The 21,764-nt window shown below is 29.6% G+C and overlaps 1 protein-coding gene across 50 annotated transcripts in view; it reads right to left on the bottom strand.

The window, feature by feature from the left end:
• LOC118066622 (longitudinals lacking protein, isoforms A/B/D/L) overlaps positions 1 to 21,760 on the bottom strand; it is a 92,017-nt gene extending 70,257 nt beyond the window's left edge. For 45 of the 50 annotated variants that reach the window (XM_035082760.1, XM_035082766.1, XM_035082769.1 and 42 more), the window contains exons 1-6: positions 21,602 to 21,760; positions 18,868 to 19,089; positions 17,949 to 18,343; positions 17,611 to 17,857; positions 17,149 to 17,326; positions 15,726 to 15,863 (exon numbers count right to left, since the gene is read on the bottom strand). In XM_035082760.1, the coding sequence (XP_034938651.1) occupies positions 15,726 to 15,863; positions 17,149 to 17,326; positions 17,611 to 17,857; positions 17,949 to 18,343; positions 18,868 to 19,041 (1,132 nt within the window). In that variant the 5' untranslated portion in view covers positions 19,042 to 19,089; positions 21,602 to 21,760. Of the gene's footprint in view, positions 1 to 150; positions 434 to 1,010; positions 1,519 to 2,612; positions 3,099 to 6,167; positions 6,461 to 15,725; positions 15,864 to 17,148; positions 17,327 to 17,610; positions 17,858 to 17,948; positions 18,344 to 18,867; positions 19,090 to 20,464; positions 20,621 to 21,601 lie in introns of those variants that run through there. The other 5 variants (XM_035082784.1, XM_035082767.1, XM_035082762.1 and 2 more) reach the window with 5 other exon arrangements.
• Positions 21,761 to 21,764: the final 4 nt, after the last annotated feature.

Below are 21,764 nucleotides of genomic sequence, written 5' to 3'. Positions count from 1 at the left end.
GCTAAAAAAATATAGAAATTTTAAACTTAAACTACCCATTGTATGTATTGTAGAACAGTTGATAGTAATTTTATTTATTTGCAAGGGTTTTAAATGAACAGACTTTTAAGGGTAAATAAAACAACAATTTTGTATTGAATTATTTCTTACTATTGAGGCTTTAAAATATCTATGACATAGACTTCTTTGTTGGGATGCCTCCTTTTTATATGAGATTTCACGTTAGAGGCATGTCTGGTTCTGTGAGAGCAGTATGGACAGTTGAATCTTGGCGAACGACCGCAAACATATTTAAGATGCTGCTGAAGATTCCAATGCCAGCTGAATGAGTTTCTACACTGTGGACAGTGGTAAACACCTCTTCTGGATTTTTGTAATATTTGTCCACGCTGACTTGGAGAATAAAATGTCCTGGGATGATGTTGAATATTCTCTGTAAAGTTTAAACAAAATTTTAATACTTTGAAACTATCGTTATAAATTTTTTAAATATCTAACCATTTTTAACACACTTGAATATTTTTGGTTGCCATCCACAAAATACTTATTCAATCAAACAAATAAAAAATAACTGTTGTTTATTAAAAAAAACTGTATTACAAAAAGAAAAACTGCTGCATTTTTAATTATGTTTTTCTAGTGTTAATAACAAATTCTTTGCGATTTTTATGATGTCTTCTGATGTGTAATTTCACATTCCACGATTTTTTTGATATGTATGTACAGTAAGGGCATAGAAAATTGGGTAATCTGTTGCAGTCTCTCACATGTCTTTCAATGGACGATTTTTTACATAATTTATTGCAATTGGGACAAGAGTACATTTTGTAATGACGTCCGGGTACTGGAGCCCACATAAACGATCCATCTTCAGTGAGGCTAACAAATTTTATACCTGAAAAATAAAAAGGAAAATTTTTATCAAAATAATATTGATATAAATTCGATTTACTTAAATCATTACGTACAGTTAAGTGTAATTAGCATAACAACTATATACACTGAATATGTTCAGTAAATTAATTTATTTACGATAGAAAAGATCATGAAATACAACTGAAAAGTTCAGGAATAAATATTCATCATCGTCAGCTTAAAGTTTTTCAATACAATATTTTGCATGATAATAAAGGAGTAATTAAGTTATTTTTCGTTATTTAGCATGTGCACTTTTGTACCCATCTATAAGAAATACATCTTTGCCTTTATGTGCACGACGAATATGTGCATATACATTCGATGATACTTTCGAATTCCTTCCGCAATAGGGACATGCAAATCGCGGTGCTTGGCCACACATAAATCGAACATGTTTTTGCAAGTCCCGATGATGTTTATAACTCTTTTTGCACTGAATGCATGTAAATCGTCTAGAATGGCTTCTTTTTATATTATTAAACGTATTCTGAATTCCAATATTATTGACTCTTGATACATCAATGATAGAAGCATCATTTAAATGAGATCCACCACTCAGAGTTGTTGTAATCCATTCATTATGCTGTGGTATTATGGTACCTGAAAATGAAAAAATTAGGTAATGAATTAATAATATTGTTTGTAATAGTTAGTAACAATTATGAGATGATTGGACACATGTCACATTAAAGTACTTTAACAGATAATCAGAAATAGCCCAGTATTTTAAAATTTATAGAGGAACCCAGTGAATATCTAAAAATGATGACATCAACATGCTGAATCCGAAAGTGCTGATCAATGTAAGAAATAAACGATGAATTATAATTTTAAATACTGAAAGGTTCAAAGGTCCTTACAAAGTTATACTATACCCAGATGTTGAACTTTCGATACTTATTTTCACTATATTATCTAACCAATCTTGGAATTTTCTTCATTTGTCCTTTACTTACGATAGAAAGCAGTAAGTTTCTTACTAAAATAAATTATTCAAAGGAATTATTAGCTTAATAAATCAATTAAAATAATAATTCTTTAATTGATGACAAAAATATAAAACCTTTTATTTATATTGTAGTGTCGTGGAATAAGTCAAAAAAGAAATACAAATTAATTTTTTACAAACCTCACACAAAATTATTCATCATTATCAATTAGAACATATTTTATCTTTCTTTTTAAAAAATTTTCAACAATATTAATCAATAAAATACATTTTTATACAATAAGTGAATAATAATACTACAGACAACATTTCAGATGAAACAAAAACGTCATTTTATGTTTTAACTTACAAATATAAATTATCGTTAAAGGAACATACTTTCTATTTGACTTCATCTGACTCTAAAGTGAAATAACTATCAAAAACTATGAACAATAAATACAAATCATATTTAATAACTTTATATTAAACAAAGAATTGTTTTTAATAATATTCATAACAATACTTTTATTGAATGTTAAGGAAATATTTCAGGTGCATTAAAATATATAAAAGAAAGTTGTCTAATTTACACGATTAAAATTCAAATAACGTAAGAATCTTTCTGATTAGTTTTAAATATTTATTTTAAAAAATAATTATTTTATAAAATAGAACAAAACCTGATTAAAAACTTAGTTTAATTACGCAACTTTCTTTTAATTAAAAATTACATTTTCAGTGAAGACTAAAATACAAATTAAAATTTAATAATATTAGTTTGGAATTATAAGCATCATTTATTTTTTTTTATCATGACCTTTCTTTTTACCGCAATTTTTTCGTCTTAAATGTTCTTTCAAACCACGCAAATACCGATAAGTTCTTTTACAAAACTTACAACGGTGTACAGTACGACAATCATAACGTAGATGATATGCAAGAGATGTTTTAGACTTGAATGGATGACAACACTGATGACACTGATACTGATAACTAATTGATTGAAACGATGCAGAATTTGGGTTGAAAAGACAATATTTCTGTTTATGACGATTTAACATTCCAGATCCAGCAAACACTCGAGAACAATACTCGCATGTGGCGGGCTTCGTGTTTTTAGTATACTTTCTGGTTTTAGTGCGAATTGTATACTTTCGAACTCGTTTCTTGTCTTCACATTCATGGTTGAATCCATAAAAAGCATTAAGTTCATCAAATCCTTCCGGAATACCATCATAATAAAGCGGATCTGTAACAATAGAGAAAATCGTTTTAAGTATTGTATTATTTCATAAAAAGATAAACAACAATAAACTTAAACATAAATCTTTAACGACTTATATTAAAGTATGTACATGAATTATTAAATTAGCACAGAAATCTTTGTAATTAACACTAAGTGTAATGATAGAATTATTGATTTTCACTTCAGTAAAAGCATATTTGGTTCAATGGATTGATGATTAAAAATCTTTTGCCAATAAAAAAATACATTTGTGTAAAAAGTCATTATTAATAAATACATATGAAAATGCATACAATAATACAATCATAAAAAAACTATTTAAAACATCTTAATGTTTCTTAGATCTTATATTTTAAATTATTTCACGCCCAATATAGTTACTTATAATTTTAAATGCTCATAATTATTCAATAAATCAAATCTTATTTGATTTAATTGATAAAGAATGAATCTTTTTCATATGCTTGTGAAGACGGTTTGTGTAACGGAATGCCTGTTTACACTTGGGGCAACGATGTAGATAATAACATTGATTTTGTAGGTGCCATCTTAAATGCTCAAAATATCGAAAATTGGCATTACACTGTTTACAAGAAAATGATTTTGCACGAGTATGACCATAAACATCTGCAGTAGGATTCCAGTTGCATGATTTTTTTATATGACGTCTAAGACCACGATATGATTTATAATTTTTTAAACAAAGTTTACACGTAAAATCATGAATATTTGATGTCGGTGACTCTGAAATCATAGAAAAAAAAAGATATAAACAAAAAGTAGATTTTTCATAAAATTGAAAAAAGATAGTAAATTGATTTGATGTATAGCAGCAACATTCACCCTAGAAATAAAATCATCACATATAGCATAGTTTCATTGACCAAACAGTTTTAAAGTAGGAAAATTCCTCCCTCATTCAATGAAAAAAAAGTGCAATGCTTAGAACTTAATGAAGATGAAAATGAAATCGAAGAAACCAATAATTTTAATTTTATCATTAATTAAAATATATTATTTTTAATTATTATCATTCATCGAGTATTCAACTATAAATATTCAACGAAATAGGAGCTTAAATATAATTATTATTTTGACTATGATCAAAATTAAATAAATCCACGTGTGTTATCATGTGTTATCTATGATACAGAAGATATCTTCAGTGTAGTCGATGGTTTTTATATTAGATTCCAGTGATAAATAAGTTTTATGAGACGTTTCAGGATCCAGATTGATGCAAATTTACAATTAAATCGCCTTTTGGAACTTTCTGGTAAATCTGGAAATATAAATTTAAATGAATAATTAGTAAAAACAAATTTATGATATAATTATTTTACTTGGATATGAAGTTTTATTACTTTTTTTATTTCTTGATTACTGGAACATACTAAACTCAACTCAATTTTGTTGACTGATGCAAAATAACTCATTAAAATTATTTTTAAATATTATTAAGCCCAAATTAATTGTAGACATTAACTGCAGCATCGACTCCAAGGAAAAGAAGTATTGGAAATAAAATCTGAAGACGTTCCATTTTAATACCAGAAATTGGACAGTTTCTTCTCATGGAATAAATAAATAACGAATGATCCACAGTGAGTATAAAAAATATATATTTATACACGAATATTTAATCTTAATTCAATTAATATGTAATTATAGAAAATAAATATTATTAAATCTAATTAAAATATTAATTAAAACCAATACTTTTGATATGAAAAAAATAATTGTTCTAGAAGATTATCCCTTCTATTACGGTATATATATAATTATGTTAAAGTGTATAACTACATCGCCTCTCATGTTTGCATAATTCAGCTGCTTGATTTATAAATAATATGTATGCATTCCTATTAACTAAGAAACCATTTAAAAGCATTTTTTTGGTTCTTTATACATTCTGGTCGAAGATATAAGAAGTTTAGGAATCTATTAAGTAAAGAATAATTAATAAAAATAACGAAATATTGTTGTCTAAATAATTATTGCCGGGCTTTATGTTCCCAAGGATGAAATTTAGCAATATGTTCAGTAAGAGTATCAGTTCTTGAATATAATTTGCCACATGATGGACAGACACATTTGAATTTTGTTGGTCCACATCCATATCGATTATGCCTTGACAATGAGGATTGGCATCTATATCTCTTTCCACAACTTTTACAACGATAACCATTTAGACATCGACGTTCTGAAAACATAAAAGAAAGAAAAGGGTTACAAAAAAATCGAGATATTTTCCGGAATTGATCATTTATTTTTATTGTAGAATTAAAAATAACATGCTTTACAATTGTAAGAAAGATGGAGAGGTAGTGTATTTATGAGTAATAGATAATTTAAAAATCTTATAAATTGTATCTATTAATGATTTAAAATATATCAGTTTAACAGTCAAATTAATTTTCATATCAGTACTCTTACTAATAAACTAATAATTGTCGTAGAATTAGATCCAAATTTATACACAAATGACTCAATATTCTAATGAATTATTAATGATAGAGCTCTAAAACATAACATTCAGAGATATCTCAACATTAGTTATACGTAAATATAAAAATAATTACAATTATTTTTCAATTACTATATGAATATTTATACAGCCTTCAGTAATTGGATATTTATGCCGTTAAAATTATCTAAAAATTCATAAAAATAGAAATTCTTCTACCTACATAGAAATTTGATGATACGTTATATTATATAGAAATGTCAATTATTTGGCATTTTCATTTGGCAGTTTTTCATTTTCCTGTTTTTTTTTTTATATGCATTTAGTTAAGAGAGAATTTTTTATGAAGACTATTAAAAAATTTTCAATGACTATCAAAATTTAATTCTAATCTCCAATTTTTTTAAATGTCCTCGTAAAAACATTAAATGTTATTATTATTTTAAAAAAATCTAGTAATAAATTAATAACTATTGATAAAAATTTTTAAATTATTAACTCCATTCAGAATTTAATAACTTATTGTTGATTATAATTTTTAGATTCACATGCATAATAAATAAAATTATTTCTCTCTATTTTAATGTATTTATCTAATGTCTTCATTTTTAATAGAAAAAAAAGAAAAGAATAATATTCGTGACAAAAAGAGAATATGGCTATTTGCTGAAGGAAGAACTGCCGTGAATGTTGAGGATGTGCTGCTTAAGGTGATCTGGACGGCAGAAGTATTTGCCGCAAATGGTGCAGGTGAAGGTGTAGCGTGATCCTAGGCCACCACATTCATATCTTGAATGACGAGTTAGGGATGAACGAGAACGATAGCCACGTCCACACATGACACATCCATAACGTATTTCACCTGGGGAAGCAGTCACCTCCATACTCCCAAGATACGCTGTAAGCATACAGTGGAATCCTTGTTTTTGTTTTTTCAATATTACTAATCACGCAAATTATGACTTTGGAATTGGTGATAGGCAATAATAGAAGATACTACACCCTCGATGACAAACCAACAACAAAGCTGGCTGACTGTTGTGAGTACGATTATTTCATGTGTCTTGGATTGATCGTCTGCATAGTTAAGCTTGACCTCGAAGCGCCAGTTCTGCATTGACTTTGCAATTTTTATTTTACACTATTTTGACTATTTATTTAATATTAATTTTTTTTTCTCATTGTATAGACCAATTCGAAAATCAATAATTATCAATATTATTATAGTATACTCAATGACTCTATTAATTAATATTGAAAAACCACAAAATGCTTTGATTTGTAATTTCAAACACAACAATAAAATTTTAATAAAAATTTAGGCAAAGTCTCACAGTATTTCAGGCTGTTATTTACATGCTGCCCCAAAAAAATAAATTTAAAAAAAAAATATTGAACATATTAGTTTCTTTATACACCGATTATGTCAGTACAACCCAATATATTGGATACATTTTATTGATTATAACATTTATTTTTAATACACAGGCTCAATAACTTATTACTTTATTTGTTTACTTCATACAGCCACCAACTGATCTATTAATCTAAGAGATATTTAACTGTGAAAAAATATATAGATAAGGTTTTTTTTTAATTTTTACGCATCTTATATAAAATTCTGCCAGAGCCTGTAAAATATTTATCAGATCGTTCAGGACGTATTTTCAGAACTTCTTCATGAGGTTCGCATTCAGTGAGATGTCTTAATAAACCTCCTCGATACTTGTAACTTTTACCACAGATATGGCAAGAGAATCTCCTATAATCCATCATTGGATGATGAGGGATGATGGTAGAATGTCTTCTAACTGTAACTGCAAGCACCCATACGAGCATGGTTCATCTTATCGTTTATAAGCAATTTTTATTAAATTAATTATCTGACTTTTTAAACTTAAATGATTTCATTCAATGATTTATTTTAAATGACTCTAATGAAAGCTCTCTTTATACTTTAATTTGAATAATTTCGGAAAAACAATATGGTAATGTTAATTTTTCTTTAAAACTTCATAGCTTGTAAAGAGAACTGTTATATTATTCTTGATGATCTTAGAAATGTTAATTTAACTATTGACTTATTTAAAATAATTTAAAAAAAAATGTGAAAAGTGAAATAAATACATTTTATATAAAAATATGTATTTAAATATTATAAAATCTTTAGAATTACTTTAAAAGTAAAATTAACATTCCTATTTAATAATTGATGATACCTGAAATAGGATTGAGGACCATAAATAAATAGAATGTTTGATTTCGTTTAAATAATAGTTTATTTATTCAATTTGAGAGGTTGAAGTTCCAGAGTGTAGACATCATGTGACACAACTGCTGCATCCAGATTTCCAAACGAGTACATAATAAGTGAAGGAACAGACTTTTCATCCAAATTGACGAAACGAATATGTTGTATTGACTATTTAGATCATCAGTATTTAAAATTTGACTTGAAGAAAATTGATTTTTTTTAAAATTTGATATTGTCTATTGATACGGACTTTTTTGTATTTTTGATGGACAATTAATAAAAGAGACTTGGTAAAGGTAAAACGTCTTGGAAATTTATTGAAAATTGAACTACGAGTGACGGATCTTCAAAATATTTAGTCAATTTCAAGACTACGTTATTGATAATTAATTATTTCGAGTATACCTTCGAAATTATTAGAATAATTTTGAAATTCCCTCTCTCGTCTATTAAATACATAACATTTCTTATTTGGAAATCGAAGCAAAACAAATATAATTTTATATTGTACATGCTAAAACTTTTCGGCTTGATAATTATGAACTTTTGTGATACAATTTTTTTTGCAAATTTACTCATTTCAAAAATAGTAAGGTCAAATACAATTTTTAAATAATAAATTATTACTAGATCTATATTTTCTTCATTTTTTAAATAGCGAAAAGAAAAAATTGTCATTGATATTGATTCATTAAAAAAAAGTTGAGGAAATACTGTTCATCAGTAAATTAAGAACTCTACGTCACAAAAAAAATATATTTAAATGTATAATAAAATCTTGAAAAATAAAACGATATATAAATAAAATAACAAAATTATAATATAATATACTTGCAAAGTGACGTAGAGTTCCAGGTATGACAGAAGTAGAAGACAAGTTAAACTCGATCTCGAAGTTGTGCTGCAGTTGTAAAAAACAACGTTCTATTGACGTCAATAAGCGAGTAGAAAGCTGGATTATTCTTGTAATGCAGTTTTCAGTCATCTTCTATATCGATTTGTTGAATGAAAATAAATAAAAAAAAATATATATAACAGAAAAATTAATGTAAAAAATACACAGCCATTCATCATTCTTTCATTAAATGTAAAAATGATTTCAGCGATTTAATAAATGATTAATTATTTAGAAAGCAATCATTTTTATGAATATTCAATTAATTTCCAACTCGACTGATGCTCTGGCGCCATGAGAAAAAGTCGATAGAAATTAACAAAAAATTCAATAAAAATCGATTACATTTTCCGACCTTTTTTTTTATTTAATTAATTAAAATTTTTTGCGGCGATGAAAAATAGCAACACAGCCACACTTATCATTCAGTCAACTATATTGATAGAGACTCAACGGTGGAGAAAATAACGCTGAAAGATAAACTCGATATGTTTTTTTTTTTGGTATTAATACTTAACACTACTAAATAACTTACCATGTCATTAACGATGATAAGAATTTCAAGGAAATTTATTGGACAGGAATTCAAGAACAGGTAATAAATAACATGGAATAATTGCAATACTTGAATCACGTTGAAAATAATCTAATAAAAAATATAGAAATAAATAAATACAAAAAATTATTTTCAACGTGAACAATATTATATATCAATAAAAAAGTAAAACAAGAAAAATTATCTCGTGCGCCGATACAACACACAAGATGAAATACTTACGTTACACATATATATTTACCTCTATCATTTTTGTTTATAATTTTATCAATTTCAATTGTTGATTATCTTCATTCTTGAATAATTAATCAATGTATTTATCAAAATATTCAAAGTGAATTTTTTGAAAATACATTTTTTAATTTTTTAAATCACTTCCTGTAAGAAAATAATTGAATTAATCGCGACAAAAATTGCCAAATATTTTTAAATCTAACTAAAAATAAATCTTAAAAGAGAAACATGGTTTGGGACTCAAAGATGAGTGGGTTGTAAAAACGCGGCCTCAGAGGCTACATTGAAAGTAGTTTCTGATTTAGGCAAAAAGTGTGGACATAGAAGAAAAGAATTTCAAAGAAATTTGGGAAGGTTACAACAAATATCACAATTTGTTGCGAAAAACCGTAAATCCAAAAATTTCAAATAATAATTATTCAATAGCTGAAAAAGATAAGATAACAGTATAAATATATTGCTGAAAACAATATTCATAATAATAATAATTATAATAATAATTGAAATATACAAAAAGTTTCCAATATCAATGAATAGAAAAAGGTATTCAGCGATAATGAGGAAACTATTTTGTATACTGTAAAATAACAATTTCATCTATGATAAATATTTTGCTTAATCTACAAATTTTATACTTATCAATAAAGACTCAACATTCTCACACAATCTCATTCATACTCATTCGTACAGTAAGTAAAATATAAATTTTTGAAAACACGTTTTATCAGTATAAGTAGTTGAATGATCTCTATAAGAGATCTAATCAACATAAAAATTTTTAAAAATGCTGAAAATTCATATAAAAATATGAGAAACAAAATTAAATAGAAATTTCTTAATCATAATTAACAGTTACATTTAATCATTAATTAATAATTAATTAAAAACGAACATGGCGAAACAGTTTTATAACTGTTATAAAAGATATGATATATCAAAATGATATCGATATCATTATTAACATTATATAAGCAGGTATAAGAAAATAAATCTAAAATTATACTATTAGACAGATGTTGTTATATACCTTGATTATCTTTTACCCTATGCATTACCATATCAAGTTCGATGAACTTATTGAGATAAGTTCAATAATCTTCTATCAATGATTGATGACTTGTTTAACCATATTTTCAAATCTCAATCATCAGCAAAAACTCTTAAAAATCAGAGTTTTTTCTGATTTAAAATTTGAAAATCAAGGATGAAAAAAAAACCACTTATTTTCCATTCCATTGACTTACATTATTTGAAAGTCAGATTTCTCTTCTAACTTTAAAATCAGAATCATCTTGAGTAAAAAAGTCTCTAGATAATCTGGATCATAAAGTAATAAAAAGGAAAGCTTGACATTCAAATTAGCAATGCAAAGGAAAATTTTTCCAGCATCTTCATTCTTCTCTCTTCTTTCTTCTTTAATCTATATTAAATGGTTGGAAAAGAATGACATGTTATTAATATCAAGAAAAAAAAAATTAAATATACGATTATATTATTACTATTAAAATGTTAGAGTGCTGAATAAGAGTATAAAAAAAATATCATACATCTTTTCAGCAAGATATGAAATAGAGAAAAAAAATATCTTTCAAAATGTTGCCAAATAGGCAATTTAAAAGATAAACCTTGAGTTAAGTCCGCAAATGTGACTAATATTAATCTTAAACGAGTATTTGCACAACACACAAAATCATAAAATAATTTCCACCCACACTGACATACATAGAAATAGAAATCTTATCATCTAAAAAATGTCACTCTAATCACAATCTCTCAACAAGTATATCAAAAACTAGTTTGTCGATGATGAATCAGTTTCATTTTTCTTCAAAAAAATAAACTTAACATTAAGACTTAAAACTAGGCTAGTTAAACTTACAATAGACTTAATCTAAAAATTCTTATAGATAATTGAAAAATAAAATAAAAAATAAAAAAACAGGGGAAATAAATATAAAATTATATCTAGATAAAATTAAAAAATTATTACCTCATTACCTTTCTTTTTACCTTTTTTTTATTAGTTGATTAGCAAATCGTAGTTCTCTTGCATCATCTTCTTTAGCATTTTCATTCGAGAAAAAAAAAGCAACACGAAAGTCTCTTACAAAGAAAAAAAAAGAGAATGCTTCGTGTGCTTAAAAAAAAAAAGAATATTCTCGAAAGAAAAATGCAAACGCGAAAGTTTCGAAATACTGTAGAATATTCACTGTCAGCAAAAGACTAGACCAACGTGCAAAAGGCATGCTGTTCATAGTTTCTTCTTTCTTCATTCTTCACTCTTCTTTTTTCTCTCTTCATCCTGATGGAAAGGTCAAAGAACTCTCACCTCAATTCGAGAAATCGCTCGATTGCGACGAGAGTCGAAGACCTATTCTTCTCTCTTCATTTCTGCTACTCTTGTTCTCTTCTTTATAATTCATTCCTAAACACTTGGAAATAAAAAAATACACAAATAGCATTGATGAAGCAACAAAACAATGAACATGGTCATGATACATAAATGACAAGTTCAGAGATGATGATTAATATTACAATACTATGAAAATTATAACAATCGTATGATAATTCTTTACAGGTATATATGTATATATAAATATTTTATCATCATTATAAAATAAATTTTTATCATTTTTAACGTTAAGCAATAACAATGTCATGTACCATATTTAGAGGGCATTATGAATATAATTATATGTATAGATATATATATATATGAATCATTTCCTATTATTCATATACATATGAACGAAAATATGCATTACATAAGTATACATTTATAAGTAATCGGGTTAATGAAACATTTGATGTATATGCATTACGAACAAAAAAGCGAGTTATGTACACGTGAGTTAGTAGAAAATGATATAAATTGTTTTAAAAATATTTTTGAAGAAAGGCATACGTTCTTAATTCACAAAATATTTTCCAATTAATTTTTATAAAATAGCAATTATAAATTATTCTTTACAATAAATTTTTTTTACCAAAAAAAAAATTTATATTAATTAATTGTTCACATTTTTGTGAGAAGCACGTACGCCTTGAAAGAGTTAAGAATGTAATTACACTACTGAAGGAAGCATTTCATGCAAGACGAATTATCAAAATAATGGCACAATGTAATAAATATTTTATTTTTATTGGTGTTGTTGAGGATGTCGCTCACACATTATCGTTTTCATATATATTTCTTTTAATTATTGCAACATACGAATGACCTTCTTTTGGATGTCAGAAAAAAAATAAGGCAAAATTATTCAAATCAAATGCAATTATTGAAGTATTAAAAGTAAGGTATTATTGATATAAACAAAACAAAAAGTAATGAATTGGTTTTACGTGCAGTTGAGAAAATGAAACCCCAACCATTTGTTTTGAATCTTAGTAACGTAGTTTTCAAGAGAGGCCAATCGTATGTTATTTCAATTTAAATTCCATTTAAAACAATTATTTGAGATAATATAAAATAGAAAGATATAAAGTGCAAGCGTGCCATTTGTGTGAACACATTTAATATAGTCCCGTAATTCAAATACGATTATCCAAGAGTATCCTCCCTTTTTTTTGTGTATAACTAGTTTAATAAAATCACTACTAACAGAGAAAAAAAAAACACGAACACGACTACAAAGGGTGGTATCTTCACTCTTGTATTGGGTAATCTCTTGGGAGTATAGTGATACAACAAACGAAGATGATGCTTTCGATTTTATTTCAAGGAAAAAAAATATTTTAATACATTCTTCTTTTCTTCATTGAAATATAACAAAAGTATCGTCTTTTTTAGTTGTCACTTTTTATTTTTAACATAAATCAATATTTAATCAATCTACACGTTGCAGATATCGTGGTACAATATCGGTTCTACAAATAAATACCATCAAAAATGTTAATAAAATCAAAAAGAAAAATATTAACAACTGTTTCGAATTTTGATTAAATTACTTAGGGCACAGAAAAATAAAAAAAAAGCAAATAAACTAATGTAAATAAAGAGGTCAAAGCCTCGATATAAAAATAATGATTATAACAAAAATAAAGAAACTCGATTCAAGGTAACAAGTCTCTGATGATAGAAAAAAAAAACGACCATCGCCATCAATGCGAGCAACTTAGAATTTTTTTTTATACGATTTTGTCTCTAAACCTTTGTACTTTTCATTTAGTCACGGCTCGAATGTTAATTGAATCGTGAGAACGATCTCTTGCAATTTCTTTCCGACATATTTGCAATTGGGAGACAATTGGTGGAAAGTGCAGTTTCAACTTCTAAATAAGAGACGATTGAGCACTCTAGTTTGAAAAATAACGAGTGGCATCGACCGCTAGCATTGACAGAGAGGTCGTTCCCTCTCTCTCCGTTTGATTACCTTGAGTTATCCCACGTTGGATCATCGCTTTTGATCATCAACCTACAGGCCCGTCAAAAAATGGATACATGATTCGCACGTGTCCTCAATTTTTACTTGACCGCTAGTAAATCTTCACCATCTGTAAAACGATCGCGTCACGTACAATATATATTTTCTCTCTCTTTCTGAATTACGGCATCTGTCACCGACAGCTGTATTACGGCAGATGTAGAGAACCATCTAAAAAAAATTCAGCAGCTGCTGAAAATTCGCAAGTTTTCAGTTAAACTTCCGGCCGAGATCCGATTTAATTACATTTCATTTATACCCGTTAATTAATAACGAAAATATATAAAACATTGAAATGAATAAATCAACTTTACTAGTAGTTAAAGCGTATAATCTATAAACGAATCTAGGTCATACTCTCTATGGTTTCTTCTTCTCACGCCAACTATTTTGTTCGAGAGTTCATTAAAGAAGCCGTCCATACTGGGATGAGAGAGCAGCAGAGTATTCGTCAGCAGTATAACTAATACACGACGACCCCAGCGATTTATCTTCATACACGAGCTTTTCTAAATATTCGTGTTGGAACCTCAGGGGTCCACTATACATGTTTAATAGTGCACACAGACGTTCTCTAAGCTCTGAATAGAGCCCAAGGCCAGCAAGTTTTCGTGGGAACGTCTCGACCAAATCGTTCTCCTTTTTCCCTTCTCTTGCTTCTTCATCTTAAAGATCTTTACAAGTTGCTTTGGCGAAATCGCGGATGTCTGCTACCGAGTAAGAAAGAGAGAGATAGACTTTTTGCGACCAAAAGAATGTCTTTGGATAAAATTCCGAGATTGTGAATGCTCTTTTCCCTTCATTGTTTTACGTTATTCAAACTTTGATTTAAACTCGGTAAGGTTTTGCTGCTTCTATTTAAATAAAGTCTCATTTCTATCGATCTCACCTAAAGATTAAAAAGGGGAAAAAACCCTCATCTTCCATTGGTGAGAAGCTAACACGGAATGCTATTAAATTCACGTTAAGAAATCAACTCTATTTCGTATTTTATTATATAACTTTAGACCGCGATAGCAAGTGTATTTTCACTCTGTTGGCTTTTTCCTTATTCTAGAAACGATATTTTAAGGAGAGAGAGGTCGCGACTTCACACGATGCGAAACCAAGAGAGGTTAAATAAGAAACTTAAAATTACAAAAATAATCAGATTTAAAGATGAAGAATTTTTCTCAATTGATTTCACATCATAGTGAAGTTAATTATTAATTTAAAAAAAAAAGAAAAAATTGATCCAATACATAATAAAAAAAAATTGAAAGAATTTTTATAGAATTATGAAAAAATATAATTAACGTGCCCTGACCAAAAAAGTACATACACTATAGCTCTTTCAGAGACCGTGTTACGCTTGAACAACACCGACATCTCGGTTGTACCACGTTATCCAGCAACGAAATAAAAAGCCTTCACTCGCCTGCGCAACGGGCACTTTTTAATTATAATTATCCATTAAAAATAATTTTCATTTCACCCGATAAATGCTTTTTTTAAATGAGTCACAACTCTAACAAAGTCATTAAAGAATTTACAAGTCAATTAAATAAATTAGAAAATTTATCAGAAATAATGAGACTCATTTATAAAAGCATTGTTTACGATACTAAAATTTTCAAATATTTGCAATTAAATATTTTACTATCATTGAATATTAGCATGATAATATTGTGAATGAATTTATTTTGTTTTTAAAATAGCTAAGAGTAATGATAAAATGCTGTTAAAGCGGAAATTGATCGATTACGAGTGCCTGTTGGTACGGGAGCCGTAGGCGATTGGTAAATGGTCAAGTGTGCCTACCTTGAGAGTCGCGGTGGGCCTGCGCGGCCTCCTGGGCAGCTAAAAACACTTCATCAGTTGCCCCCGGAGCTCCGGCTACCGAACTAACTACTCCGCCTGCATTACTTCTATCTCCTGTTACATGCCACGCTGCGAGACCTGTTTATTCATTGGCAAAAAAATGCATACGTGAATGAGTCATCGAAATATAGTAGACATAAAAATGCTTTTATGTAATGGAATTACATTTATTTCATGACAGAGTCACTAACTTCTATTACAAATAACGTTGGCAAGTAAATTGATATCTTTTATACATTTTGTATATACACATATATTTTATTTTAATTTATTACATATATATATATATTTGGTATTGTATGATTTATATATTATTTTTATTACGTTGATGTATATTTTAATATAAACTATGATCAAATAATACTGTTAGTTTCAGTCTATTTTGAACTACGTTATCATGGAAATGTTTTCTTTTCCACTTAAAACTCTTCGTTAAGTAGATAATAAATAATAGACATTCAAAACTGCTTGACATTAAAGCGTCTATTACCAATCAATATTTAAATATTATTTCAACCAGTAATTGTATTTGAAAATTATATTATAAGTTTTATCTACAACAAAAGATTTAAACTTGAATATTATTATTGCCTATGTGGCACTACAGTGCTTGGTTGTCTCCATCTTCGTCTGACGACATTTAATTTTTTTAAATAAAACTGAAGAGTAGATCTATTAATTCCATACATTTCTGATGCTTGAGTTGTACTAATGCCTTGCTGTAATATCGCTTCCAGAGACATTTTCACGGAATCTAAACTATATTTTCTACCCTGTTTGGTGGCAAGAGACTTGAGCAACGCGGATACATCAACGTCGGGACCACGTCTTCTTATATTCGGTGTCTTTTTATAATCGAGGAAATGAGCAGTCCAGTGGGTTCCAACACCACCACCACTGACGTTTATGTCACTGTCAACACCTACCGAATTACCTCTCGTACAAGACCGCGCTCCCGCCCCCCATCCTGTAACGAGGAAACCCAAGCTCTAATGTCGACCAAGTTATTTAACTTCCCGTATGAAAGAAAAATCTAAAGAAAATGGTAAATTAAAAGTGCCACGTATCGCGATTCTATGTGCGCCAAAGTACCAGGCTCGACCTGGATTTTTAATCAACTCCAGCTGATAAGACTAAGTCTGATTATGAAGTTTTGTATATTTTAATAATATATGTGTATGTGTATCTGCAAATATCTCATTACAGTGCCAACGTTCATAAATTAGATTCGTTTTTTGTTTGAAATTAGAATGTAAAATAATAGAACTTAATAATCATAGAAGAGACTCTGTGAGTTTCGATAATCGAGGAATAAAAATATCGATAACAATAAAATGAAAATGAAATTTAAACAAAAGCTTACCAGGATGTTGAGAGGGATCGTGTGAGGGACCGGCTCTGTTGTTATCTTGTTCCATTTCATTGAGGTCATTCATATCATCATCAAGCGTTAAGTCTTCTACGCTCTCCTCAGGATCCTCCAGGTACTCAGACTTTGGCTCAATCAGGCTATCATTAGGCTCAGGTTTTTCAACTGGCATCTACAAATAGAAATTTTATGTTGAAAAAGCTCTCTTAATTACACAATTATTAATTAAAACTACTTTTTATGTGAGAATAAAATAATTATATAGTTATGTTAGTATAATGTTTCGTGCTATTTCCGCACTGTATAACTCATGGAAAAAGATAATCCAGTTGGATAGTAACACGATAATTACTCTACCAACGAGCGAAAGAAGAAAAGTGATTAGTACTTGACTTCCATTAGACGTTGGTAAAGTTATTCAATTAGCAAAACTCATTTTCAAAATTAATTTTTTACCTGTAACATTTCGTCGGCAGGTTTTGTCAATTGTTGCATAAGTGCCGACCTTCCGAGAGAATCCGTTGGGTCAGCATGGGATTTTTCGTCAGCTACGGGTGCTACACCAAGAGCAGGCACACTCATTTGTTGATGAGGCATATCGCTCGAGTTTGAGGTTTCATGGTTTTCTATAGGATTATCATCACCAAGACTTCTTCTTCTGAGCCTTTTTCTTTTTCTGGCTGTTGGACTTTGTGATCCTTCCCTGTAAATCAACATAATCAGAAATTAATATAAGAAATTGATTCCAAGTACAAGATATATACTTTATCATTCAAAAATACGTCGCAAATTACCTGGAGGAAATTCCTTTAGGTAATTGTGGACTTGCTGAATCTTCAGGCAAATCTCCTACTGATGTTTGTGCCAAACTTTGTCTAGGAACTTTATTTTTTTCTATTGTGAGGCCGGAAGACGCATGTGGAATGTCCAACGATGGTGCAGTCGGTTGTGGAACTTTTTGTTGCCTTGAATCTGTTTTATTACTAGTACTACCACTACCTCCCGTTTTACTCTCCGAAAGGCCCTTAATTTGGAGGGACTCAGCCGCCTTTAAAAGTGCTGCCAATTGGTCTTGGGAAATATTTACTTCCCCTCTGTACATGTAGTCCATCATGGCCTTAAGTTCTTTAAATTTAACGTCTTTAAGTATAAAGACGGGGTGCTTGTCATAGTGCTCGCTGAGGAGGCCCTGAAAAAATAGAGAAATCATTTATCAATAAAAGTGTGTGGCACATGATATAGAAGCTAAGTGTAAGCTTGACTATAATTTAATCAAAGGGTATGAATTCTACTTCCAGGGCAAGTGCCCTGCAAAAACAGCCATCTTGCTTTCCCTGTATTGATCAGGGTTAACCGTCAGGAGGGGATTTGGATTGCTCCCCACCCTCTCCTGTTTCCAGGCCTTTCCTACTTAACGGCCATCTTGTTTCAACATCAACTTCTCTCTTTCTATTTGGTATTGATCTAACTCTTGTCGAACCGGTGAACCAAAGTGAACATAGCAATATCGACCTGATTTCTACGCTTCTTTTTTTTATCAAATAATCTAATCAAAAATAATCCTGAATGGAATTTAACCGTTTTTTCTTATTCTACCGTTATTATTTAGGATAAAAATATGATTAGAAAAAATTTTACTCTATAAATTTAATATATAAGATGGAAAGTATTGAAAGTTAAAATTAAGAAAATATTAAAATATTAGATAATTACCTCAAAGTACGGACTACACGCGGAGAGGACTACTTTGTGGGCCTTTAGATACTTCCCCTCCGCTGCCAAGGTGCAGTCAACCAGTGTGCCGCTCTCTAGCAATGTGTCGAAGTTTTGGATGAGCGTGGTTTGGTGATTGTTCCACCTAAGGCAGAACTGTTGATCATCCTCCATTTCGTCGTTCTTTTGTTTCAGCGTTGGATCGATGAAAGTCAGGATGGACTAATGATATTAATAATCAGCAGCAAGGCGATGTCCAAAGAATCAGGCACAGAAAAAATAAAGAAAATATTTTCATCAGTCTTTTGGCACAAAATGTTATCTTTTCACGATTGCATACATCTGAGCAAGATCACTACGACCCATAAGTTATTTGACTAATGAGTGGTGACGCGACGCGAGCAGAAAAGCTCCGTGACGATAGAGCTAAGCTTCCAAAATGGCTGTATGATGCAAGCGCGTCCGGATGGTCTGGTCTTTTCCTTTGTGCGTGTTCTCCTAACGGTAAAGGTTAGAAGTGGGGATGATGCGGGAGGGAACGCGAAAGCACCACGCAGGCGCACCATGGAAACTTCGAGCGACAACTGCGCCTTGATTCCTGCGCACATAACACAACTACCGGCTTTACCAGGGATGACCAAAAATTTTTATGAACCCCAGACATTCTTTGAATCATTAATGCTCTAGAATAAATAATTATCAGTTATCATCACCATAAAAAATACCATGAAATCAAATTGATATCAACTATTTTATCATAAGGAATAATAATGACAATCCAATCTTAAAATCAACGAGAGATAAAAGTTTGAAATTGATTTCGAATGAACTCAAGATAATAAGAAATCGATTAAGCGAGAATTTATTCGCGCAAACGCAATAATGACGTTAGCGCGGTGGGAATCAAAGCAACGATCGTACAATGATTATTAAACGCTTGCGCGTAAGACATTGCATAATCTATTTATATTATTATCATACAGGTAATTTTATAAACGTGACTTTTATGAAAAGCGGAAACATTCATAAGAATATTTTTTTTTCTAAACGCTGATACGAGTGAAAGTACCACGTGAAAATCAGTTATTTGAAAGTATGGTATTCTTGATCGAAGCAGAAATGAATAGAAAGGAATAAAAAAATTAGGTCGAACACGCGCGCGCAATGGCTCCCTCATTTATTCGAACCCTGGCACAAAGGTTATTTGAGATTCCCCTCTTCGCCTCTTCAACTCCCCCTGGAAACTCGACAACGGGGGCACTCAATATGGCCGGCAAACGGGGTCGCGCCCGGACAAGATGGCGAAAACTCTAATGAAAATCATAGATGAAAGATTTTTTACAAAAAAAAAACCGTCGTAAGCCCGTAATCACTGTTATTTACGACGATAATTAATTTAGGAAATTCAGATTAGTATGAAATTTAATACTAAAAGTAAAATAGTACTCAATTAATCATTTTAACGAGATTTTCCAGCAATAATCGCGTCAATATTAAAATGATACCACACTTCACTAAATAAAACTACTAAATACATATAATTTATAGCTCAATTTATAAAGCGTTAGAAGTTAATTAATATTAACTAAACACTCACCAATAATTAAATATAAAAGAATCTAATATCACAGTAATAAAGTTCAACGCGAAACTTAACTACACCCTGGAGCTTCCAATGCGACGTGTATTCTAAGCGATGCCCTTCACAACAATGGCGTACTACTTCGTTTTATTACCCCACCAATTCGAAACGCCGTAGCAACGCCGGCAACGCAGAGAGCACTAGTGTTGCCATCAGAATATGAGAGAAATAAATTTTCCGAGAAGCTTCAGGCATAAAAAAACGAATAGAAGAACGGTTCATGGCAGAAAAAATAAATCAAATGAATCCAAAATATATGAAACAATAAGATGAATTAAGTGACAACTTTTTATTATTAAAATAAATTTTGAGAATAAAATAATAAACCTCTTCAAAAATTTGTGACTTAGTTATCAAATGACCACATATTCTTTGAATTTTTATGTTAATTATGCTTAATTTAGACATTAAACAAAATGATAATCATGAATATTTATAATACACCTGTTACAGATTATGACAGCCTATTATCAATTAATTATTATCGTAAATAATCATCGACTTTTTAATTTGCTAACAAATAAACATAATTTTCATTGAGATTAAGCCGCATGATATAATTTTCCTTGAACTGAAAAAAAGCAACAGATCAATTGTAATAACGCGGTTATAAAAATAATAATTAATTATAAATAATAAGTCAGACAATGAAAAATGATTATCAAGTAATTTACGTACATATATGGAACAATAAATTTATTTACAGTGATATCACGCAATTGTTAAGTCAATGCGACAACATGGAAAATGTTTCACACAAAGCTGTTCACATGTGAGGAGCGAGCGTACAGTAATGGCGGAGTAGATGAAGTCATTGAAACAAAATGGCGAAACAAAAGAGAAAAAAGCGCGGACAAAATTATGTAATAATGTGAATGACGATTTAATATTATATTTAATCATTAAAAAATCACTTCGAGGAACAAGAAAAATATGAAAAAATAGATAACACAAATCACTTGAAGCGAAAACACACATAACCGTAAGGTATAGAAAAGGACGCCGCGTCACCACTCACGTTTTTCACACATTTTTATGATAATTCACGATTTTAATATGACAGCATGCTCAATTAGGTAGAATTTTACTCACCTACGTTGGCACAGTCTATTATATATCACAAGATAAAATTTGTTAGATTAACTACGCGTCCGGGCAATCCGGTCCTCAGCGTCCACTATCCGAGCGTCGTGGGTTCTTTTTACACAATGGCTGAGCTGCGACGCGTTAACGATCGACCACACTTCTCTGCTTC

Source organism: Chelonus insularis, unplaced genomic scaffold (genome assembly GCF_013357705.1).
Source record: "Chelonus insularis isolate UGA/USDA-ARS -01 unplaced genomic scaffold, ASM1335770v1 contig_351_pilon, whole genome shotgun sequence".
NCBI classification, from domain to species: Eukaryota; Metazoa; Arthropoda; class Insecta; order Hymenoptera; family Braconidae; genus Chelonus; species Chelonus insularis.
The sequence above is the reverse complement of the archived record's forward strand: the minus strand, read 5'-3'. Positions and strand labels throughout refer to the sequence as shown.